At 40.0% G+C, this 20098-nt stretch overlaps 1 protein-coding gene across 1 annotated transcript in view; it reads left to right on the forward strand.

Moving 5' to 3' along the window:
- Positions 1–20098, forward strand: part of PRELID2 (PRELI domain containing 2) — a 74023-nt gene that overhangs the window by 33031 nt on the left and 20894 nt on the right. The window contains exon 5 of the mRNA XM_005599332.4: positions 4673–4778. Within this exon, the coding sequence (XP_005599389.1) occupies positions 4673–4778 (106 nt within the window). The remainder of the gene's footprint in view (positions 1–4672; positions 4779–20098) is intronic.

The raw sequence follows: 20098 nt of genomic DNA on the forward strand, positions 1-20098 counted from the left end.
TACTTCTCCCAAAAGTGGCGGGAGGAAATATTGGTTAGAATATGATGTAAGACAGACTTTTATTAGTCCCTCACTTACTCTTGCCTTGAGGACTCAAGCGTGCCTCTCTTCCAAGAGTGTGAGACTGCTCAAGTTTTCGTCTTTAGATATTAAAGTCACTGTAAAATTCTACTCTGACTAATCTGGAATAAAGACAGGAAAGATTAGTGTCATGAGGATATAGTTTTACTTGAGAAAATCATTTTAAATAGGCTTAAATCTAAGAGGGAGAAGCTGCTTTGTCTAGGCTGACTGTTTGCCTAGACTGTTTACCTCAGATCTGCTAAGATAATTCTGTGTGTGTATGTGTGTGTGTGTGTGTGTGTGTGTGTGAGAGAGAGAGAGAGAGAGAGAGAGAGAGAGAGAGAGAGAGAGAGGGAGAAGGGGAGAGAGAGAGTGAGATAAGTGTTGTGAAGACTTTCTTTTTACTGGGTGCGTTATCTAAATGTAGAGGCCACTGTTGTTAGAGAATTAGAGAGAAGGTCTAGTAAAAAGGTTATGGTAACTATTTTAACCCAAATCACAGCTTTTTGGATCCATAATTTTCTCAGAACATCTTTCTGAGTGTGCTTATATATACCTGCCCCTCCCCACCCCCCCGCCCCAATACACATACGCGAGATGTGGCTTCCATCTCCTTTCCATAGAGATATAACAAGGTAGGGGAAAGTATTTTCTTTGTTGAATATTTTTGATTGTAAAGAAATTTAATGTTCATTCATTCATTTAACAAATGCTCATTGAACTCATTGAGTGTAGGCACTGTGCTGAGAATGGGGAATAGGAGACTGTCTGCAAGCATTCAGGAGTGGCAACAAGCCTTTTAGTCAGTGCTGCGTGTGTAACTGTTAATATGCACCTGTTTCTTGGTGGTCTTAGAAGAGAAGTCCTTGTGCCTTCAGGATAAAGTCTAAACTCCTCAGCCTGAGAAGACAATTTACAGTCTAGTCTCTATTTGTCCTTCTAGCCTCATCTCCTAACATCTCCTATGCCCCCTTTTGCTCACATCGTTCCTATGGGGAGCATTTATCAAGCCCCTTACTAAGTATTGGGCTTTTTCAGATAACTTGTGTCTCCCTAGACCTGTTCCTTCATGCTTGCTTGCCTGAGTCCTTGAGGTTTTCCTCTAGTGGAATGCTTTGCCTCCATTTGCTGGTGTGACACTCACCCACTTCTCTCTTTGTCCTTCCCACTAGTCCAGTGAGACCTTGGAGGACAGAGTCTGTCTTTTTCACTGTGGGCCTCAAGCACCTAGGATGGTGCTTAACATATAGTAACCTCTCAGTCGGTGTGTGTTGAACAAATAAATGAGTGAGGAATAGTGTAATCCAGATCTCTTGTGATGGTGAACTCGCTTAGCTTTTGTTTATCTTGGAAAGTCAATTTTTTCTCCTTCATTTTTGAAGGATGGCTTTGCTGGCTATAGTGTTCTTGGTTTGCATTTTTTTCTTTCAGCACTTTGAATATATCATCCCAATTCCTTCTGGCCTACAAGGTTTTTCCTGAGAAATCCACTGAAGATTTTACGGGAGCTCCCTTGACGAGTTGCTTTTTTCTCAAGTTCAATGAGCTTCTTGAATTTGGATGTCCATTTCCTTCCTCAAATTTGTGAAGTTTTCAGTCATTATTTCTTCATATAGGCTCTCTGCCTCCATTTCTCTCTGTTCTCCCTCTGGGACTCCCATAATATGTATATTGATCCATTTGGTGATCTCATAAGTCCCTTAGGCTTTCTTCAGTTTTGTTCATTCTTTTTTCTTTTTGCCCCTCTGACTCAATGATTTCAAATGACTTGTCTTCAAGTGTGCTGATTCTTTCTTCTGCTTGGTCAAATCTGATGTTGAACCTTTCTAGTGAATTTTTTTAATTCAATAATTATATTCTTCAGTTCCTGATTTCTGTTTTTTTAAAAAAGTTTCTATTTCTTTGTTGATATTCTCATTTTATTCATATATAATTTTACTCATTTCATTTAGTTATCTATCTGTGTTCCCTTTTAGCTCATTGAGCATCTTTAAGATGGTTATTTTGAATTTATTGTCAGGTAATTCATAGCTCTTCATTTCTTTAGGGTTGGTTTCTGGAGCTTTATTTTTATTTTTTATTTTTTTGGTGAGGAACATTGGCCCTGAGCTAACATCTGTTGCCAATCTTCTTTTTGCTTGAGGAACATAGTTGCTGAGCTAACAGCTATGCCAGTCTTCCTCTATTTTGTGTGTAGGTCCCTGCCACAGCATGGCTTGATGAATGGTGTGTAGGTCTGTGTCTGGATCCAAATTGTGAACCCTGAGCTGCTGAAGTGGAGTGTGTGAACTTAACCACTATGCCACTGGGCTGGCCCCTATTTTGTTATTTTTGATTAGGCTGTGCTTTCTTATCTCTTTGTGTACTTTGTGATCTTTTGGCAAGACTTGGGCATTTGAAAAGATGGTCACCTCTCCCAGCCTTTATGGACTGGCTTCATGCAGGAGATGACCTTCATCAATCAGTATGAGTAGAGATTCTGGGGGCCTCTCAAATCTTTTCTGAGGATGTTTCTTCTCTGGGCTTTGTGTATAATTTCCCAGTTAAAGAGGTCGACCCCTGTTCTCAAGAGCCCATAATCTCTCTCTCTCATTTTTTTAAGATTTTATTTTTCCTTTTTCTCCCAAAGCCCCCCAGTACATAGTTGTGTATTTTTAGTTGTGGGTCCTTCTAGTTGTGGCATGTGGGATGCCACCTCAGCATCGCTTGATGAGCAGTGCCATTTCTGTGCCCAGGATTTGAATCAGCGAAATCCTGGGCTGTCGAAGCAGGGCGTGTGAACTTAACCACTCGGCCATGGGGCCAGCCCCCCATAATCTCTTGCTCTGCCTGGTGGCTGTCTGAGGTACTGCACACTCTCTAGTGCTGTACTAAGTCACCGTGCTTTCCTTTGTTCTCAGCAACCCCAGGCATCTGAAGTATACTGTCATTCCCTTTAGCATTCTTTTATTTTTTTAATTTTTTTTTAAAAATTTTCTTTCTTTTTTTTTTTTGGAGGAAGATTAGCCCTGAGCTAACTACTGCCAGTCCTCCTCTTTTTGCTGAGGAAGACCTACCCTGAGCTAACATCCATGCCCATCTTCCTCTACTTTGTATGTGGGACGCCTACCCCAGCATGGTGTGCCAAGTAGTGCCATGTCCACACCCGGGATTCGAACCAGCGAACCTCAGGCTGCCAAGAAGCAGAATGTGCGAACTTAACACTGCGCCACCGGGCCAGCCCCTCCCTTTAGCATTCTAAGTCAGGTGAGACAGAAATCTGTTCCTCAGGCAGCCCCCCTGTAAAGCCAGAATGTTGGACATACCTTCTGCTCTTCTCTTTCCCTCCCAAGGAAGAAGCTGGGAGTTGGGAGCATTTTCCTGATTGCACTGCACTGTGCTGGGTGGATGGGGGCTATGGCAGGTAAATTCAACAAACTTTCTTCACTTTGATGTGGCTCTGCTTGGCTTTGCACTCACCTGCGGTGCTACAACCTCTTAACTGGCTTATGGAATTCTTACAAAGGCGATTTGGTCCATATATTGTTGTTGAGTTGGTGTCTCCACGAGGGAATAAGGGCCTGGGGTTTCACATTCTGCCATCTTTCTGATGTCACTCTTTAGTGTTATCCAGATCTCTGTTTTATGAAATGGAGATAATATTGGTAGAACTTTAAATAAGGTAGTGGTACCTCTAATCTGTCTCACCTCCATTTCCAAGTGAGGATTAAAGAAGCCATTCCAGGCTTCTGGCTTTCCTGTCTCTGTCTCTGTCTCTAGTAATGGTGGCTAACATTTAGCGAATGCTCATTGTGTGTTAGGAGCTGTTCATGTTCCTCTTATGTGTATTAGCACGTTTACTTCTCACAGTAGTTGTGAAAGGAAGATACTGTGATTATTCCCATTTTACATGTGAGGAAACTGAGTTAAGAGAGTCCAAGTAATTTACCCAAGGTCATACAGCTGATAATTGTATTAGACACAATTTTAAAAAGCCATTTTATAGCATGAAATGAATATATATATTAATGTATGTTAATATAATTAATATATATAACTTAGAGTCACTTACATTTATTTATTGTAGGTCAAGTAGAACAACTTTTTAAAGACTGTTGACTATCCTGACTATCACAGTTTGATCTTGGAATTATTTGTTAGGTATTACTGGAAATCCTGTGTTCTGGAGTTGTTAGAATAATGCGCCCATATATTTTCTCTTCTTTCCAGCTTTATTGAGATATCACTGACATATAGTGTTGTGTAAATTTAAGATGTATGATGTAATAATTTGATATATGTTTATATTGCAATATAATTACCACAAAAAGGTCAGTTAACAAATCCATCACTGCATATAGTTGCATCTTTTTTTGTGGTGAGAACTTCTAAAGTCTACTCTCTTAGAAACTGGAAACGAATATTCTTTAATTTGAATAAGTCTTGCTTATATTATGTAAACCCTAAGTCTGTTTTTGACAAAATCTTTTGTTGTAATAGGCAATTATTGAGTTACTATGGATATTATTTTTTGTTGATTATGAGTGGTAATTATGCTGTTGGAAATCCCTATAGTTTAAATATCCAAACATAGAATAACATCAAAGATGCATATTTTTGCTTTTTGCAGGACAGAGTTCATTCAAAGAGGCAGGATTTCAATCACAGGGGCTGGCTTTCTCAACTACATTTTGGAAACGTTTGCCAGCACGTTCTTAAGACAGGGAGCCCAGAAGGTAAGCTTGGTTGCACTTTGAACCAGTGTTAATTTTAAGAAACCATGGAGATTCCCATTGGATTCTTGAATAAGGCTCAGGAACAGACATAACAAGAAAAAAGTACGGTTAATAAACAAATTTATGCAAAAATAATTACCCTCCCTAATTATTACATAAAACCAAATCAAAGTAAAACTAAGGTGCCATTTGTGGCCCATTAAATTAAAAATATGCTGATGAAAAGTATGGGATAATATGGAGAATACTTATAGTCTAATTAAGACAAATAAGCAGAATGAATACAGTCTATATAATATGATGACAACTATTTAATAAAAAAGATACTAGCTAATACTTATTGAGCACTTACTATGTGCTACTCACTCTAAAAAGAATTTGTATTTATTATCTCATTTATTCCTCACAAACCTTTGAAATGGCTGTTATTTTTGTCCTGATATTATGGATGAGGAGGATGCAGAGATCTGGAGCTTCTGGTTGTCTGTTATGGTGGTTTTCAAACTCTAGGCTTATGGGAGCTTAGGCTTCTGTGATCCAGAGCCCACTTTGGAGTTCTAGGGTCCTGTGTACCTTGTTTTAAATAGGGCTATTCTATTTCTAATATGTCTTACATGATATTACACATGAACTTGAGATAGCCTATTCTGTTGCTTAGAGCCAAGTCCATTCCTTATGCATCTTTCTATGCCTATTACAGGTGTTCTGAAGTGTTTTAAAATTATTATTTATAATATTTTATTTTATTATTGTTGTGATAATGAGCATAATCACTTATTTCCAGGATTTACTCAGGAATTATGCACATGTTACTTAGTTTTGTTTTGTGAGTTAGGCTGAATGGCTGCTCTAAAGAACTATTGGTATGACCTCAGAGATTTTTCTGGGTAATGGACCTTTGTTCTCGTTTTGCAGATCTAGGTTCAAGAATGAACCTGGACCACGATGTGGTAGTCTGGGAGGCTGAGGGTGAAGAATGAACATTTGCCACTGTACTGTACTCCATAGACATACTGTTGAGATTAATGAGTGTGCCTGGCCCAGATGAGCACATATCCAGACTGGCCCAGCCTGTCTACGCCTGGGCTTGATGAGGGTCCTTGAGCTTCCAGAAGGTCTGATCTGACTGGCGTTCACTCAGACAGTATTGCAGGTTTTTCTGCTATCTTTAAAAATATGCATTTGTGAAAACCCCCATGTTCTGCAAAATTGCAGTCTAAAAATAATAGGGCTGATGAGAAAAATAATTTTGTTTCCATTTTCCTGACTGAGTTGACTTCTTATACATTGTTTAGATCAGGAATGGCAAACTTTTTCTGTGAAGAGCCAGATAGTAAATATGTTAAAGTTTGTGGGCCAAGAGGCAAAATGGAGATATCATGTAGGTACTTTGTAACGAGAGAGAAATAAATTTGCACATTTTTTTTAATTGACAAAATTAAAAATATAATAATAATAATTGAATATAGTTTTGTTTGTTTTGTAATACAGGTCTACTAAGTATAATTCTTAGAAGAATAGAATTCTGTTTTTTTTTTTTTTGAGGAAGATTAGCCCTGAGCTAACATCTGCTGCCCATCCTCCTCTTTTTGCTGAGGAAGATTGGCCCTGAACTAACATCTGTGCCCATCTTCCTGTTTTTATATGTGGGACACCTGCCACAGCATGGCTTGACAAGCGGTGGGCAGGTCTGCGCCTGGGATCCGAACTGGCCAACCCTGGGCTGCTGAAGTGGAGTGCATGAACTTAAACGCTGTGCCACCGGGCCGGCCCTTGGAATTCTGTTTTTTGAGAGAGATAATATTTAGCTGAATTGGGGTCAATTGTTAGTATTCCCTAACATCAAATCGATTGCAAGTGTTCTTTTGTAAAAACCATTCTTATCTCATGGACCATACAAACACAAGTAGTGGACTGACGTTAGCCTGTGGACTATAGTGTGCCAACCTTGCTTTAGATAAATAGATATGGTTTGGTTAATCCAGGTCAGTCTGTATTTGGCCTGTCCATCAATCTGAACCTACACTGGTTGTATACATTCTGATCCTGTGAGATGCGTAAAGTAGACATTATTGTTCCCATTTTATTGATGAGAAGTGTCTTGAAGACATAAGTGCACCCAGTATTGTAGGTGGCTGCTTCCCCACCTTCCTTCTTCTTAGAAGTATATACTGAGCACCTGCTTTGTGCTAGGCACTGTGTTAAGTGTGGGCTAAATGGATTTACTCAAGGTCACAGGACTAGCAAAGGGGGTGTCTGGACTCAAATCCCCATCTTTTGTTGATAATCTTACACTTCCCACTTTTCTGTGCAGCCCTCAGATGAATGAAGTGGAATGTTTGCCTACTCAGCAGCATGAACTTCACAAATACAGCTGTGCATTAGATGAATTTGTGTTGTGGTCTCGTTCCCCCTGTATTTATTAGGACTCTTTGGTTGCAAGTTATAGAAACTACTTTAGGCTAGCTCATTGTAAGGTTGCAAGGGTGGGGAGGCTCACAGGCTTCAGAATGGTCTGCACTGGGAACTGAAAGCTTCTGGAACCTGGGTAGTATTCTTTCTTTAGCTCTTGTCTGTAAGACTAGGCATCTTTTTTATTCTCTTCCTCTGTAGACTGGTGTTGTTTGCTCCACAGTCTGTGTAGTGTAATGTGGACCTCCACAGTCCAAGTGTACATGTTATATAGAGTTATGGCCAACAAAGAGACTGCACACTTCTTTCAATTCCAAATTTTCTGAAAGGGACACTCATTGGCCTTCCTTAGGTCAAGTATGTCCTGGAGGGTAGAAGTCAGGTTTACAAATATGGCCCGTCCTCTGCCATGACCACGAGGATCAGGATTGGAGTGTCAGTTCCCAGAGAAAGGGGTAGTGTGGTGGGTAAATAATCCCAAAAGTCTCTGGCATGGTGTCACAGTAGATTCTGTGCTCTTGATGGCAGAGAGGGGGTTTTATTAATCTTAATCCTAAGTCCCCCCAGTACATAATACCTTGGACAGTGCTAGTACATTTATGTGGAAATGAGTAGAAAGGAGAGAGAACACACAGTGAGGTCCACAGTTGGTTTCTGATGAATATTATCTAGAAATCATCAAGCGACTTTAAAATTTTAAAGTAAGGAACCTAACTGATTCCTCAGTATTCTCACTTATTATGCTTGGAAGTAAGAGTATGTTTTTCCTGCTAGCTTTTGCCTTTTCCAAATTTACTTTTTTTTTTTAAGAGGCTTAGTTTAATTAGTTAGCTTTTCAATTTTAGAAGCCACTCATGCTTAAGTATCCTTTACCTTTTATCTAAGTAGTGGTATTTCCCGGTATCAGCCTGAGTTCCTGATAAAACCTTTATAGCTGAGCCAGCGTAAATGGCTTCTGCGGAAGTCACCATGAGAGTGTTTTGGTGACTTTATTTTCACTTTAGGACTGCATCCCTGAGGCTGTTTAGTGGTAAAGGTGGTATCTGATATCTATTCTTTTTTTTTTCTGGAAAAATCAAAACTAGGCACTCACAAAGTTTTTTTTATCTCTGTGTTTGTAAATTAAAATCTGCCCTTAGATATGGACCCCGCAGCTGAGGTCAGTTGTGTTTCTGTGCTTTTGGGGTCTTGTTCAATTGTTTTTCTTTTCTCCTTTCACCACTCTGAGGCAACTTGCAATTCAGGGAACTTTCTGACACAGATGCTGACTTTTCATACGTCACTTAGACCCCACTTTCCTCTTGGAGTAGAAGTATGTCGGCAGGAGAATGGGGATTTCCCCTTGGTATTCAAGTCAACAGATATGTCCTTGACATAGAGGCAGTTCTGAACTTACAGCTTACTAAAGCCAGTTATCTTTGTGATCTAGCACAAGTCAGTACACTCCCTGATCCTGAGTTTATTCGTCTACGAAATGTGAGTTAATGCATTCCCACAGATAGATCTGAGGGCTGTGTTCGAAAGCTTTCAGTAAATTGAAGAACACAGGTCAAATATACAAAGACATTCTCTTTGTTTTCAAGAATTTAAGGAAGTCCTACTCACATGTTTCTTTATCATGCTTTCTTTTTATGGTTACATGGGTTTTTTTCTTTCAAACTCATATGGGCACACACTAGATTTTAAACTCAGAAGTTCAGTTCCACAAATACTTGGGGTGTCAACTATGTGGCAGGCATTGGGAGAGATGCTGGAGACGCAAGTAGGAATAAGACAGAATTCATAAGAGGAGAGACTGTACGTTATACAGCTTTACTCCCTGGACGTCTAGATCAGGGTGGAAAGCATGACCAGCAGTGAAGAAACAGCTACTGTTACTAACAATTTATCGAGCCCCACTTGGTGTTCAGTGCTCAGCACCGTGATCAATGCTACAAAGGATATTAAAATAACAACTGGTGCTCACAGAGCTTACTAGATGCCACGCACTGTGCTTGGCATGCGTTACCTCGTCTACTTTTCTAAACAACTCTATGAGATAGGAACAGTTATTCCCATTTTATGTGTAGGGAAGTTGAGGACCCAAGTGGCAAAGCAGTTTTCTCAAGATCACAGAATTAGTGAGTGGTGAACCTGAGATTTGATCCCAAGCCTATCTGACTCCAGAATGTACTCTGGATGTACACAGTGTGTACCACATTGTCACACTCACTGGGCTCTGCACTCCAGCCACTTGTGTGGGACAAGGTGTGTGTCTTGATAGAGCCAGAGTAAGGAGATGTGGTGTGAACAGTAAGGGTGGAAAAATGCAGAATCAAGGAACTCAGTTACAATGAAAGAACGTGGAGTGGACCAGAGGACTGAGGGGCCGTGACGTTGGTATTTGAAAGGGCCTTTGAGTGGCTGCAGAGTGTCCTTCCTTCTGTTCAGAGCCCCTAGACTATTCTTATCCAGACTGCAGTTGGCCTAAATTCCAGAACGCCACACAAGTTGAGGGTGTGTTTAGCTGGCATTTCTACCATTTTTCCTATAATGACATACCCTTTATACTGTGTGGACTACAGATTTGTTGTTATGCTGTTTGTTTTGAACATATCTTTATATTGGAAAAAAGTATTAAAAATTATATTACATTTTTTTATTGTGGTAAAATATACAGTACATAAAATTTCCCATTTTAACCATTTCTGAGTGTATAGTTCAGTGTCACTAAGTATCTTCAGTGTTGTGCAACCGTCACCACCATCCATCTGCAGAACTTTTTCATCTTCCTAAACTGAAACTCTGCAGCCATTAAATAATACCTCTGCATTCCTCTCTCCTCCCAGCTCCTGGCAGCCACCATTCTATTTTTGTCTCTGTGAATTTGAGACTTCATAGAAGTGGAATCATACAATATTTGTGCTTCTATGTCTGGCTTATTTCACTTAGCCTCCTGTTTTCACGGTTCTTCTGTGTTGTAGCATGTGTCAGAATGTCCTTTCTTTTCAAGGCTGAATAATATTCGAGTGTATGTGTATATCACATTTCATTTGTTCATCCATCAATGGACACTTGAATTGCTTCCACATTTTGGCTATTGTGAACAATGCTGCCGTGGACACAGGTGTGTAAATATCTGTTTGAGTCTCTGCTTTCAATTCTTGTGTTGGATTATATGGTAATTCTATGTTTAATTTTTTGAGGAACTGCTTAAACAGTTTGTTTTTGAGATAGCCATCTATCTTTGTCCGTGACAGCTATGGACTGTACCATTGCTCAGTTTTCTCAAGTCTGTACATAAGAGTGAGTACCATATACCACACTTTTGCCTGGTGACACTAGAGAGCGTGCCATACAGTGCTTTCCTCAGTCTGAGAGGCACTCACCTGTCCCTTGACTTTGCCGTAGTCTCTGTCTCTCTGCCCTGATTTCATTTCTGCTGGACAATTTTGACCCAAGGTGGCCAATGGAAGACGGGTTGGAAGTATTGAAAAAGTGCCACAGGCAAGTAGTACGCTGGATGCCAAATACATATTTTAACATGCCTCGAGGTAAGCAAGCACATTCAAAAAACAGATCAAGGAAACAGAAAGATCTGAAGAAAGATAGGGATTGGTGGAATTCTGGCACACACGAAAGGCTTCATTCACATTTCTGCAGCCTAGGGGAATGGTAGCAATGGTGAAGCAGAGCTGGGAGGAACCCGGGCCCGTCAAGTCTGACCTCAGGGATCCTCAGAGAAGGAAATAGAGAGATCAGGAGATTCCCTGGGGTGAGCGTGGCTCTGCAGGTGTCCACAGTTCTGGGAAGGCATCCTAGGCCAGTGTTTCTCAACCTTTTTTTCGTTACTGCCCCCTCACCCCCACCAAGGAGCCTTTTTAGACATATTTTTCCTAATTCCCCCCACCATGAAATTTTAATTCCATAGCTAGACTGATTATCTGTTTATATACTGTGTTATGTCTTTACTTTATACATAAAAAGTGTAAGATATTTTTCACTCCCAAGAACAAATTGTCACCTCATTTTGGTGTTGTCCCCGTTGAGAAAGCATGCTTTATACTGCTTGGGGATAACTGTCTTTTGGAGTTTTTGCCTCCATCTCTCCAAGTAAAAACAAAAAATCATCAGTTCTTCCCCCACCAAAAAAAAAAATTCCAAACCAAAATCAAAAGGGCTTTTTGGTGAACTCCCACGTGGTTCTTGCAAACTCTACATTTTACTTTTCTAGGAGAAGCTCAAGAGATAATATGGGTGATAATAATCTTGTCATGTAAGTGTTTCTTTCTTTTTCTTTTGCCGAGAAAGATTAGCCCTGAGCTAACATCTGCTGCCAATCTTCCTGTTTTTTTTCCTTGAGGAACGTTATCCCTGAGCTGTCATCTGTGCCAGTCTTCCTTTACTTTACGTGTGGGTTGCTGCCATAGCCTGGCTGACAAGTGGTTTAGGTCTGCACCCGGGATCCGAACCTGCAAACCCAGGCCACTGAAGCAGAATGCACTGAACTTAACCACTACACCATGGGGCCAGCCCTGCAAGTGTTCTTTTTTAGCCCAGTTACCTGAGTACTTAGAGACAGCTACAGATGCTGCGGAAATGCCGAGTTCTCATAGCACACTTGCTTAGAGGTATTTTTTTTTAAGTTTGTGAAATACGTTTTCAGTATGTGATAAAATAATTTGTTGTTTCAGCCACTTTCCTGGCAAGGGTCCCTTATTAGTTCCATTTTTATTCTTACTGTGTTTATCTGGAGGCTGAAGCACAGAGAGATTGAATTCAACAGCATATGAATATTTGTCACTGAAATAATGTGGGCAAGTCAAAGAATTTGAACATTGCTGTGAAGAAGGTCTAGCCTAGACATGCTACAGCTAAAGGGATCTGAATATGCTGCTTCCTTATGGTGTCTGCTTATTTGAGTCTTAGAAAAATCCATTTTAGGGGCTGGCCCGGTGGCGCAGCAGTTAAGTGTGCATGTTTCGATTTGGCGGCCCGGGGTTTGCTGGTTCGGATCCCGGGTGTGGACATGGTACCATTTGGCAAATCATGCTGTGGTAGGCATCCCACATATAAAGTAGAGGAAGATGTGCACAGATGTTAGTTCAGGGCCAGTCTTCCTCAGCAAAAAGAGGAGGATTGGCAGCAGATGTTAGCTCAGGGCTAATCTTCCTCAAAAGAAAAAAAAGAAAAAAAAACCCATTTTAATAGTAGAAGATAATTCCCTCAGACAGAAGATACCATACTTGTTTGTGTGTGCATGCTGATACTATATACATAGTCCAAATGGGCATTTGAAAAACCTGACTACTGTTTGTGATTACATCATTTTTGCAAACTATCTGTATTAGTTATCTCTTGTGTTACAAATTACCCCAACAGTCCACAGCTTAGAACAACACACATTTATTATCTCTCAGTTTTTGTGGGTCAAGAGTCTGGGCGCAAATTAGTTGGGTCCTCTGCTTCAGGGTCTCACAAAGATGTAATCAAAGTATTGGCGGGGGCTGTGATCTCATCTGAAGGCTCGATTGGGAAGATTTAGTTCCAGATGCACTCACATGGTTGCTGATAGGATTCTGCTGGCCTCCCTTGGTTCCTTGCCACATAGGCCTCTCTATAGAGCATCTCACAACATGGCAGCAAGCGAGAGAGAGGGCAAGAGAGTGACAGCAAGGCGAAAGCCATAGTTTTTTGATACCTAATCACAGCAGTGACATCCCTTTATTTTTCTGTATTGTGTTCACTAGGAGCAAGTCCCCCTAGATGCAGCCCACACTCAATGGAAGGGGATTACACAAAGGCGTAAATAACAGGAGGCAGGGATTATTGGGGGCCGTGTCAGAACTGCCTGCCTTACTGACCTAAGCTGATTGGTATGCCAAATTATATGCACAACTGTTAAGTTCTTTTTGGTACATATTGGGAATTGATGACAATTAGAGGTTGGTGAGTGTCAGCTGCACCCTCATGTCCTCAGTACCAACTTATGAAAAAGTTCTGCAACACATTCAGCATTTTATTAATCATTTTTTTTACAAGTATGCATAAAATAGTTGCCTGTTCTGTAGTTTGATTAAGTCTTTGTCCTTTTGGGTACTCTGATCATGAATTGCATAAACTGTTCACTGAAGGCAGAGCTGACAATATTCCAAAGGCAAGATCCAGCTATTTTACAGATAGCATCAGGCAGCCAGAATCTTCTGATCCAGTGACTGGCCACAAGACCATTTAGGTGTAAACTATGGGTGTCGTCCCTGAAGTTGGAGAGTGAAGGGCTTACTAGATAGAGTCTTATACCCATCCTTGTGCAAGGATGGGTATATATCTAGAATTTTGAGCTAATGCTCATATCTTAAGTTCCACTAATTACATTAACAAGAGTGCATTTCTAACATCTGCTATGCTAGTTAGGAAGCCACTAGTTTCACCAGGAAAAATTCACAATTTTAGCATTCCTTATGCTAATGATCAAAGTCCCTGGTGTTTTCAAGGATAGAGGTAACTGAAGTTTCTGGGGATTGAGGTTGCTGATTAGAACGCTCATAACCAACCCCTAGAGTATGAATCCTGCATTAGGGCAACTGCCTGTACCTGGTATATAACTTGAACTAATACATGCACCATAATATTATACAGCATGTGCTGAAATATTTTGAAGTAAATTATAGACATCCTAATTATCACGTACCAAATATCAACTCCTGAATTAAAAGCCCAGAACGTTCTCCCTTTAGAAAGATTATTGAGTGTGAAACAAGGTTTTGGCTGTGTGTTTAATATAGGGATTGAATGGGAAGCTTGAGAGAAGTGCCCTTGGTCCATGATCTGGTTTTCTCACTTCTCAGATGTAACACTTCACATCTTGGACCCTAAATTTTCTTCTCTAAAATAGAGTGATAATAGTCCTACTTCACAGGGTTATTTTAAGGATTAAGTCAGATCACATACATGAAACATGCCTGGCACATAGAAAAACTTCAATTATTGTTAGCATTAAGAGAAGTTCTCTGATAAGAAGTATATTTTTATAAGTAAATAGCCTTTTAAATACTTATCTGAACAAAAAATTTAGATAGTAGCAGTATAGTCAAGTTTGTGTTGTTTCTCTTCAAAATTATTTTTTGATCATTTTTTGTAAATCCATAATTTTAATACTCAGTGTATCCACATTTAACATTTTGATAGAGATCCTTTCCTGTGTCTTGTGTATGTTTCCATATGTATGGTTGTTTTTGAAAAACAAAATTGGGATGATTCTGTTCATTTAGCCCAACTTTTTCATTTATGAATGTATTGTGAACATTTTCTGTCATTACATGTTCCTTGAAGACATGATTTTTGATGCCTTCATAATATTCCATTGTCATAGTAGCTCTTATTGTTTTCTCATTTTTTTCTCATTGGTTTCTATTTTTTTCAGTATTATAAATAATATTGTGGTAAATCTGTGAATATAGGTACTTGTGTATGTTTCTGGTTTCTTCCTAGGTTAAAGCACATTTTTAAGACCTTTGATGCTTATTGCCAAACTTCCTTCCAAAGGAATTCTGCCAATTTATAGCTTCCACCACTAGCTGGCTCTGGGTGTTACCAGTCTCTGCTGTATGACTTGAATGAATGACTTAACCTTTTGGAACTTCTGTTTGTCATTAGGAAAGCAGGGCTAATTATTCTGCCCTCACAGGATTGTTGTGAAGAATAAATGAAATTGTTGGGTCTAGTCTTCTGATCCCTACTCCAAAGACATTGAAAGTTAATGCTTCTGTTACTCACTAGTTGTTGACCTCAGTCCTTCTCCAAGCTTTTTAATTGTGTTAACCTTGGACTAGTTGCCCTGAGCTGCTCAATTCCTTATCTGTGAATTGCATGTCTGGTGTACACCCATGCATGGTCGTGACAACCCTAAAAAAGAGTGGACTTTTCAAACCCAATGGATTCCAAGATAGAGGAAAAGAGCAAATAAAACCGTCATTCAAAAGAACAGATAGAAGTCACAAGTACAACGTAAGAACACCAGTGTAATATTCTGCTGACTATATAGTAAAGACTTATATTTCCTTCTTGGTTATGTGAATTCTTTCAAGATTCTTTGCATTACTTGAACCACTCGAGAGAACTGATGAAATATGTTCTGCCCCTCCAGTTCCAGAGGGTTTACTTCCCAGCTCTCAATTTACCTGTTAATAATACCTTTTAATCCCACTCTTGACTGCTCACATAGATTGATTTCCTTGATATTTATTCATTAGATGCTGTGAGGATATTACCAGGAATTCTGATTTTTAACAATTTCTTTCTAGATCAGTTAAATAACAATAGCTGCCCTCTTCTTACATATCTTCCTCCCCATCAGCTCAGCTCATCCTGCTGTTATCTCTAGAGTTCTAGTCCCGAGACATGTACCCTTTGCAGCAAAAATATCCTGGTGAAATGAGGATTCTGCGAGCAATATAGTTTTGCGCCTTCTACTGAGTTGAAATCAATTCCTTTACCTTGACTGTGAGACTTAGGAATCCAGAATCCCTCGATGGCTCATTTGAATTCATCAGGGTTGTAGTAGACTGCTCAGTGGTAAAGCTTTCGGGAATCCCTTAAGTTAGACAGCTGAAATGCTGGGACTTTACCGTCTATGAAACTAGACGAAACCTAAGAAGTTAAGCTCTTACCTGAAATGACAGAAAGTGGTTTCCGGAGCTCTGGATGCGTCAGTGTCATTATTTTCACAGTGATCAGAAGTCAGGTCTCCACACAGTGCAGTAAGGAGCACACAGGCCAGGAATCAGGAAATCTGGGCTCTGGCCACACTCTAATGGCCACATTGCTTGGACTAGTTACTCTGAACTTCACTGTCACTTTTTGTAAAACCAGGGATTGGCCTAGGAGGTGATTTTCAATTCTGACATTGTATGATTTATTTCGGCTCTCCCTCCTTTCCCCCAATGTGTAAATACCAAGATTTTTTACATTTGTCTGACAAATAGTCTTTAAGTGTGCACAAATATTCAGGAGTTTAAGCTAAGCGGGGATCCAAGAGTGTCAGAGATAATTCATGTCACAAGAAGATAGTCAAGGGTTAAGGTGGCAATAAGATGCTTAAAAATAAGAATGTACTTTTACAAAATGCTGGTTAGCAGGAGGGGGTGGCAAGCATGTGGTAGGGTTGTTACAATTTCATTGAAAATCCAAGCGAGCTAAATAAATTGCATATCACAAAGATTTTTAGATATTGAAGGTGCCTTTGAGATATTAGTGCCCAATAATAGATGTGTTGGCTTATTTTTAATCCATGCCTTCTGTAAATACAGACTGTTCTGGAAACTTTGGAGACAGCCAGATATAATGATAACAATAGCTATAATTTATGAGCGTTTACCATGAGCCAAGCACTGCACTGTTTTATGAACACTGAGTTCTCCCAATAACCCTCTGAAAGAGAGACTGTTGTTATTGTCCCTTTTCCATTTTACAGATGAGGAAATGGAGGCACACAGAGGTTAAATTACTTGCACAGAGTTGGCAGCCAGTAAGTGGCAGAGCTGGAGTTCCAGACGGTCTGACCTCAGAGCCCACCCTCTTAATTGCCAAACTCCTTGACTCCCTGACCTGGAGGACAGAATCCTTTCCCTCAGAGAGCTTGGGTGAGGAGACAAGACAAATGCATGACTTGTCTCCATCAGCATTGGGTATACATATGACCTTGAAGTAGACACTTGTTAGAACACAGAGCAAATGTCCTTGTCTCCAGAGCACTTATTGTGATGCTTGCTTTCCTAATGCTCTTCTGTTCTCACACCCAGCTGGGTATCTTTGGAGATTTAGCAGCCATGTTCTTCCCACTGTTATGGATAGAATTTCCAACCAATCTATTACTTTTCTGAGCCTGGTCTTGCACTCTGTTATGCTAAATTCAAAAACAAAGCCAATGAGAAAGTAGGAATTTGTGGCCGCCAGAAATCTTGAGGTACCTCGTGTGAACCTAATGCAGGCACAGAATTGAAAACTGAAACAGCTCTGGCCAGGCTGCATTGAAATACCAGAAAAACAGAAGCTGCCTCTGCAGATTGAGTGGACTAAGTGCATTTGAGACACAAATCTTTTGTGGCTCAAATCTGTTGTAGGATTGAGTTTGGATTCAGCTAGGCTCTTTGTACTTACTTAAGGCTCTTTGACCAACAAGTCCAGGAAAATGTCATTCAGGGGTTAATACAGAATTCTGGGTAGAGCAATTTGAATTGCAAAGGTAAATTTTATTTTTCTTAAATTTTTTTTTTTAAGGATTAGCACCTGAGCTAACATCTGTTGCCAATCTCCACACCACCCCCCCCCACCCCGCTTCTTCTTCTCCCCAAAGCCCCCCGGTACGTAGTTGTATATTCTAGTTGTAGGTCCTTCTGGTTGTGCTATGTGGGATGCTGCCTCAACATGGCTTGATGCGTGGTGCTAGGTCCATGCCTAGGATCCGAACCGCTGAAACCCTGGGCTGAATCGCGGAGCGCACAAACTTAACCACTTGGCCATGGGACCGGCCCCTGTAATTTTATTTCTTAAAGGTATATCCAGTAGTTAAACTTCAGTTGTGTGCGTAGGCCCTGCAGCATGCTAATTAAATGCTCCTCAAGCTCTTAGAGGTGTCCAGCTGTTCTCCCTGATCACTATTTCCTCCTCTGTTGGTGGAGATTTCTTATTCTGTTGCCCCACTCTATGGTAGAATTTCATCTCTTGCTGAAGGACCTCTTTGGTTGTGCCCACCCTTTGTGGGATTTGGGGCACCAGGCAGAGCCCCAGGAAGGTGATGGGGAGGAGGCTGGAGTGTCTGCCTGTTAGGGAGAAAAGAAGCCTTGTGTCTCGTGAACCCAGGTTTGTGGGAGTGACATTTCTTTGTCACTTCCAGTTTCTTTGGAATCCCACTTACTGTCTGGGATTTGACCCCTTATTCCTTGCCTAGTGTTCTTCCTTAGATTCTAGCTAAACTGTTTTTCTGTTTTTCTCTGAATGTCCTTAGTCAAGGAAAGTGGTGGCTTTTTGAGAATTAATTAACCCCTTTCATATTGACACCCAGTTTGAGAAGAATTTAAAGGCTATAATTAAAAATTTTCCCAATCAGTGGCTTTTGGTGGGGACATAGCTTTTGTTACTTTTAAAGACATTAACATTTGTTAAAGCCCACTGGTTTTTCTATTAACTGCACTTCTTGATATGTTCGAAATATTTCATAATTAAGAAAACTGCTGCACTCCTCCCCAGAAAGACTCTTTTAGTCTTTAAACAAAAAATTTTAAAAGCTTTATGTAAAATGTTTTTGAGCAGGGGAGGGAGGGAGGGAAAAAGTAATAATAAAAAAAGTTTTCGAATAAGTACTACCTGCACATATATGTTTTAAATTATATTTCCTGCAGATCCATTTATGTTCTTTTGCCCTAGTTCTCTGAAACCAGAAAACTATCCTGTCCTGATCAGCTGTGTGACCTTGGGCAAGCCGTTTAATTTTCTGAGTCTCCTTTTCCTCCTCTATAAAGGGAGGATAACATTGGAACCTACTTCATAGAGTACTTGTGAAGAGTAAATGAATTACATGCATAAAATGCTTAGGATAGGATTTTGCATACGGTAAATGATCAGTTGTTACGATTTTTAAAAAATGCAAGGAAGTTATAAGCAAAAACTTATTTTTCCCATTACAATATATAGACAAGTGTTTAGTGGTTGTAATGAGCCTGTCTTTGGGGTCGACCCACCCTGAGTTTAAACCTCCCTCTGGGGGAAATGTGAATACTAGCACCTATGTTATGACTATGAGAATGAAAGGAGACAGCGTATAGAAGTGCTTAAAATACCTTGGTGCACGATAAATTCTCCATAAATTATCATTGTTATCTTTCCTTTATAGCTCAAATTGGCAGATTTCCTTCTAGTCTTCCATATACTGATTTTAAAGTCATAATTACAGTATAAGTACAATTTCATGTCTTGCTTTTTTCAAGTAATGTTTTATTACAAATGCCTTTCACGGTAACTACATAAACTTCAAAGCCATCATTTTAATGACTGCATAATAGTTCATTAAGTAGTTATAAAATAATTGATTTGACCATTCCTTTAGTGTTGAGTGTTGAAGGTATTTCTAAGTTTTACCATTATAAAGGAGCCTGTGTGAAACATCTTTATACATAGAGCCTTTCATGTTTTGTACCATTACCTTAGAAAAGATTCCCTAAAGTACCCTTTCCTTATGTGACTGTTGTCATGGTTCTTTGAATGTATTCTTTGTCTCCCTCATTGAATGACAGGCTTCTGTGTGGGCTCACCATTTCATCCTTAATACCTAGAATATCGTCATGCTCAGTAATACTTATTGAATTAGTGAAAATGTATTATTTTCCAAAAGTGGTAAAAATTCTTTATCTTGCCATTCTGTCATCTTTTAAAAATTGTCTTAAAAGCAGAGAAACTTTTTATCCATTGGGATAATAAGAAAGGCAACAATCACAGGTAATTTTTATTGAACACTTACTACGCCCAGGCATCGTTCTCAGTACATTACTGCATCACTTGCTGCAATTTACTCAAGAATTCTCTGCAGTATAAGTACTATTATCACCATTTTATGGATGAGGAGGCACAGAGAGGTGAGTTGACTTGCCCAAGATCACACAGGTGGTGAGTGGCATTTCCCGGATTCAGAATAGGCAGTTGGACCCTTCGTCTGAGCCCTTGATGACCAGGCTGCATACACCCCCTAATTTTACTTTTCCAGCAGCTTTCCCCTTTGCATTTCAGCCAGTCTACCAAATTATTTCCCGGGGAACCTGAATTGGTTGGCCAAATTCCAGACAAGGCGTGAGTCAGAGTTGTCCCTCAGCCTTGAGGATCTTGCGTCAGTCTCAGAACAGCAGCCAGAATCGTGTACCATGCTTGTTCTCTGAAAG

Source organism: Equus caballus, chromosome 14 (genome assembly GCF_041296265.1).
Source record: "Equus caballus isolate H_3958 breed thoroughbred chromosome 14, TB-T2T, whole genome shotgun sequence".
Taxonomy (NCBI): Eukaryota; Metazoa; Chordata; class Mammalia; order Perissodactyla; family Equidae; genus Equus; species Equus caballus.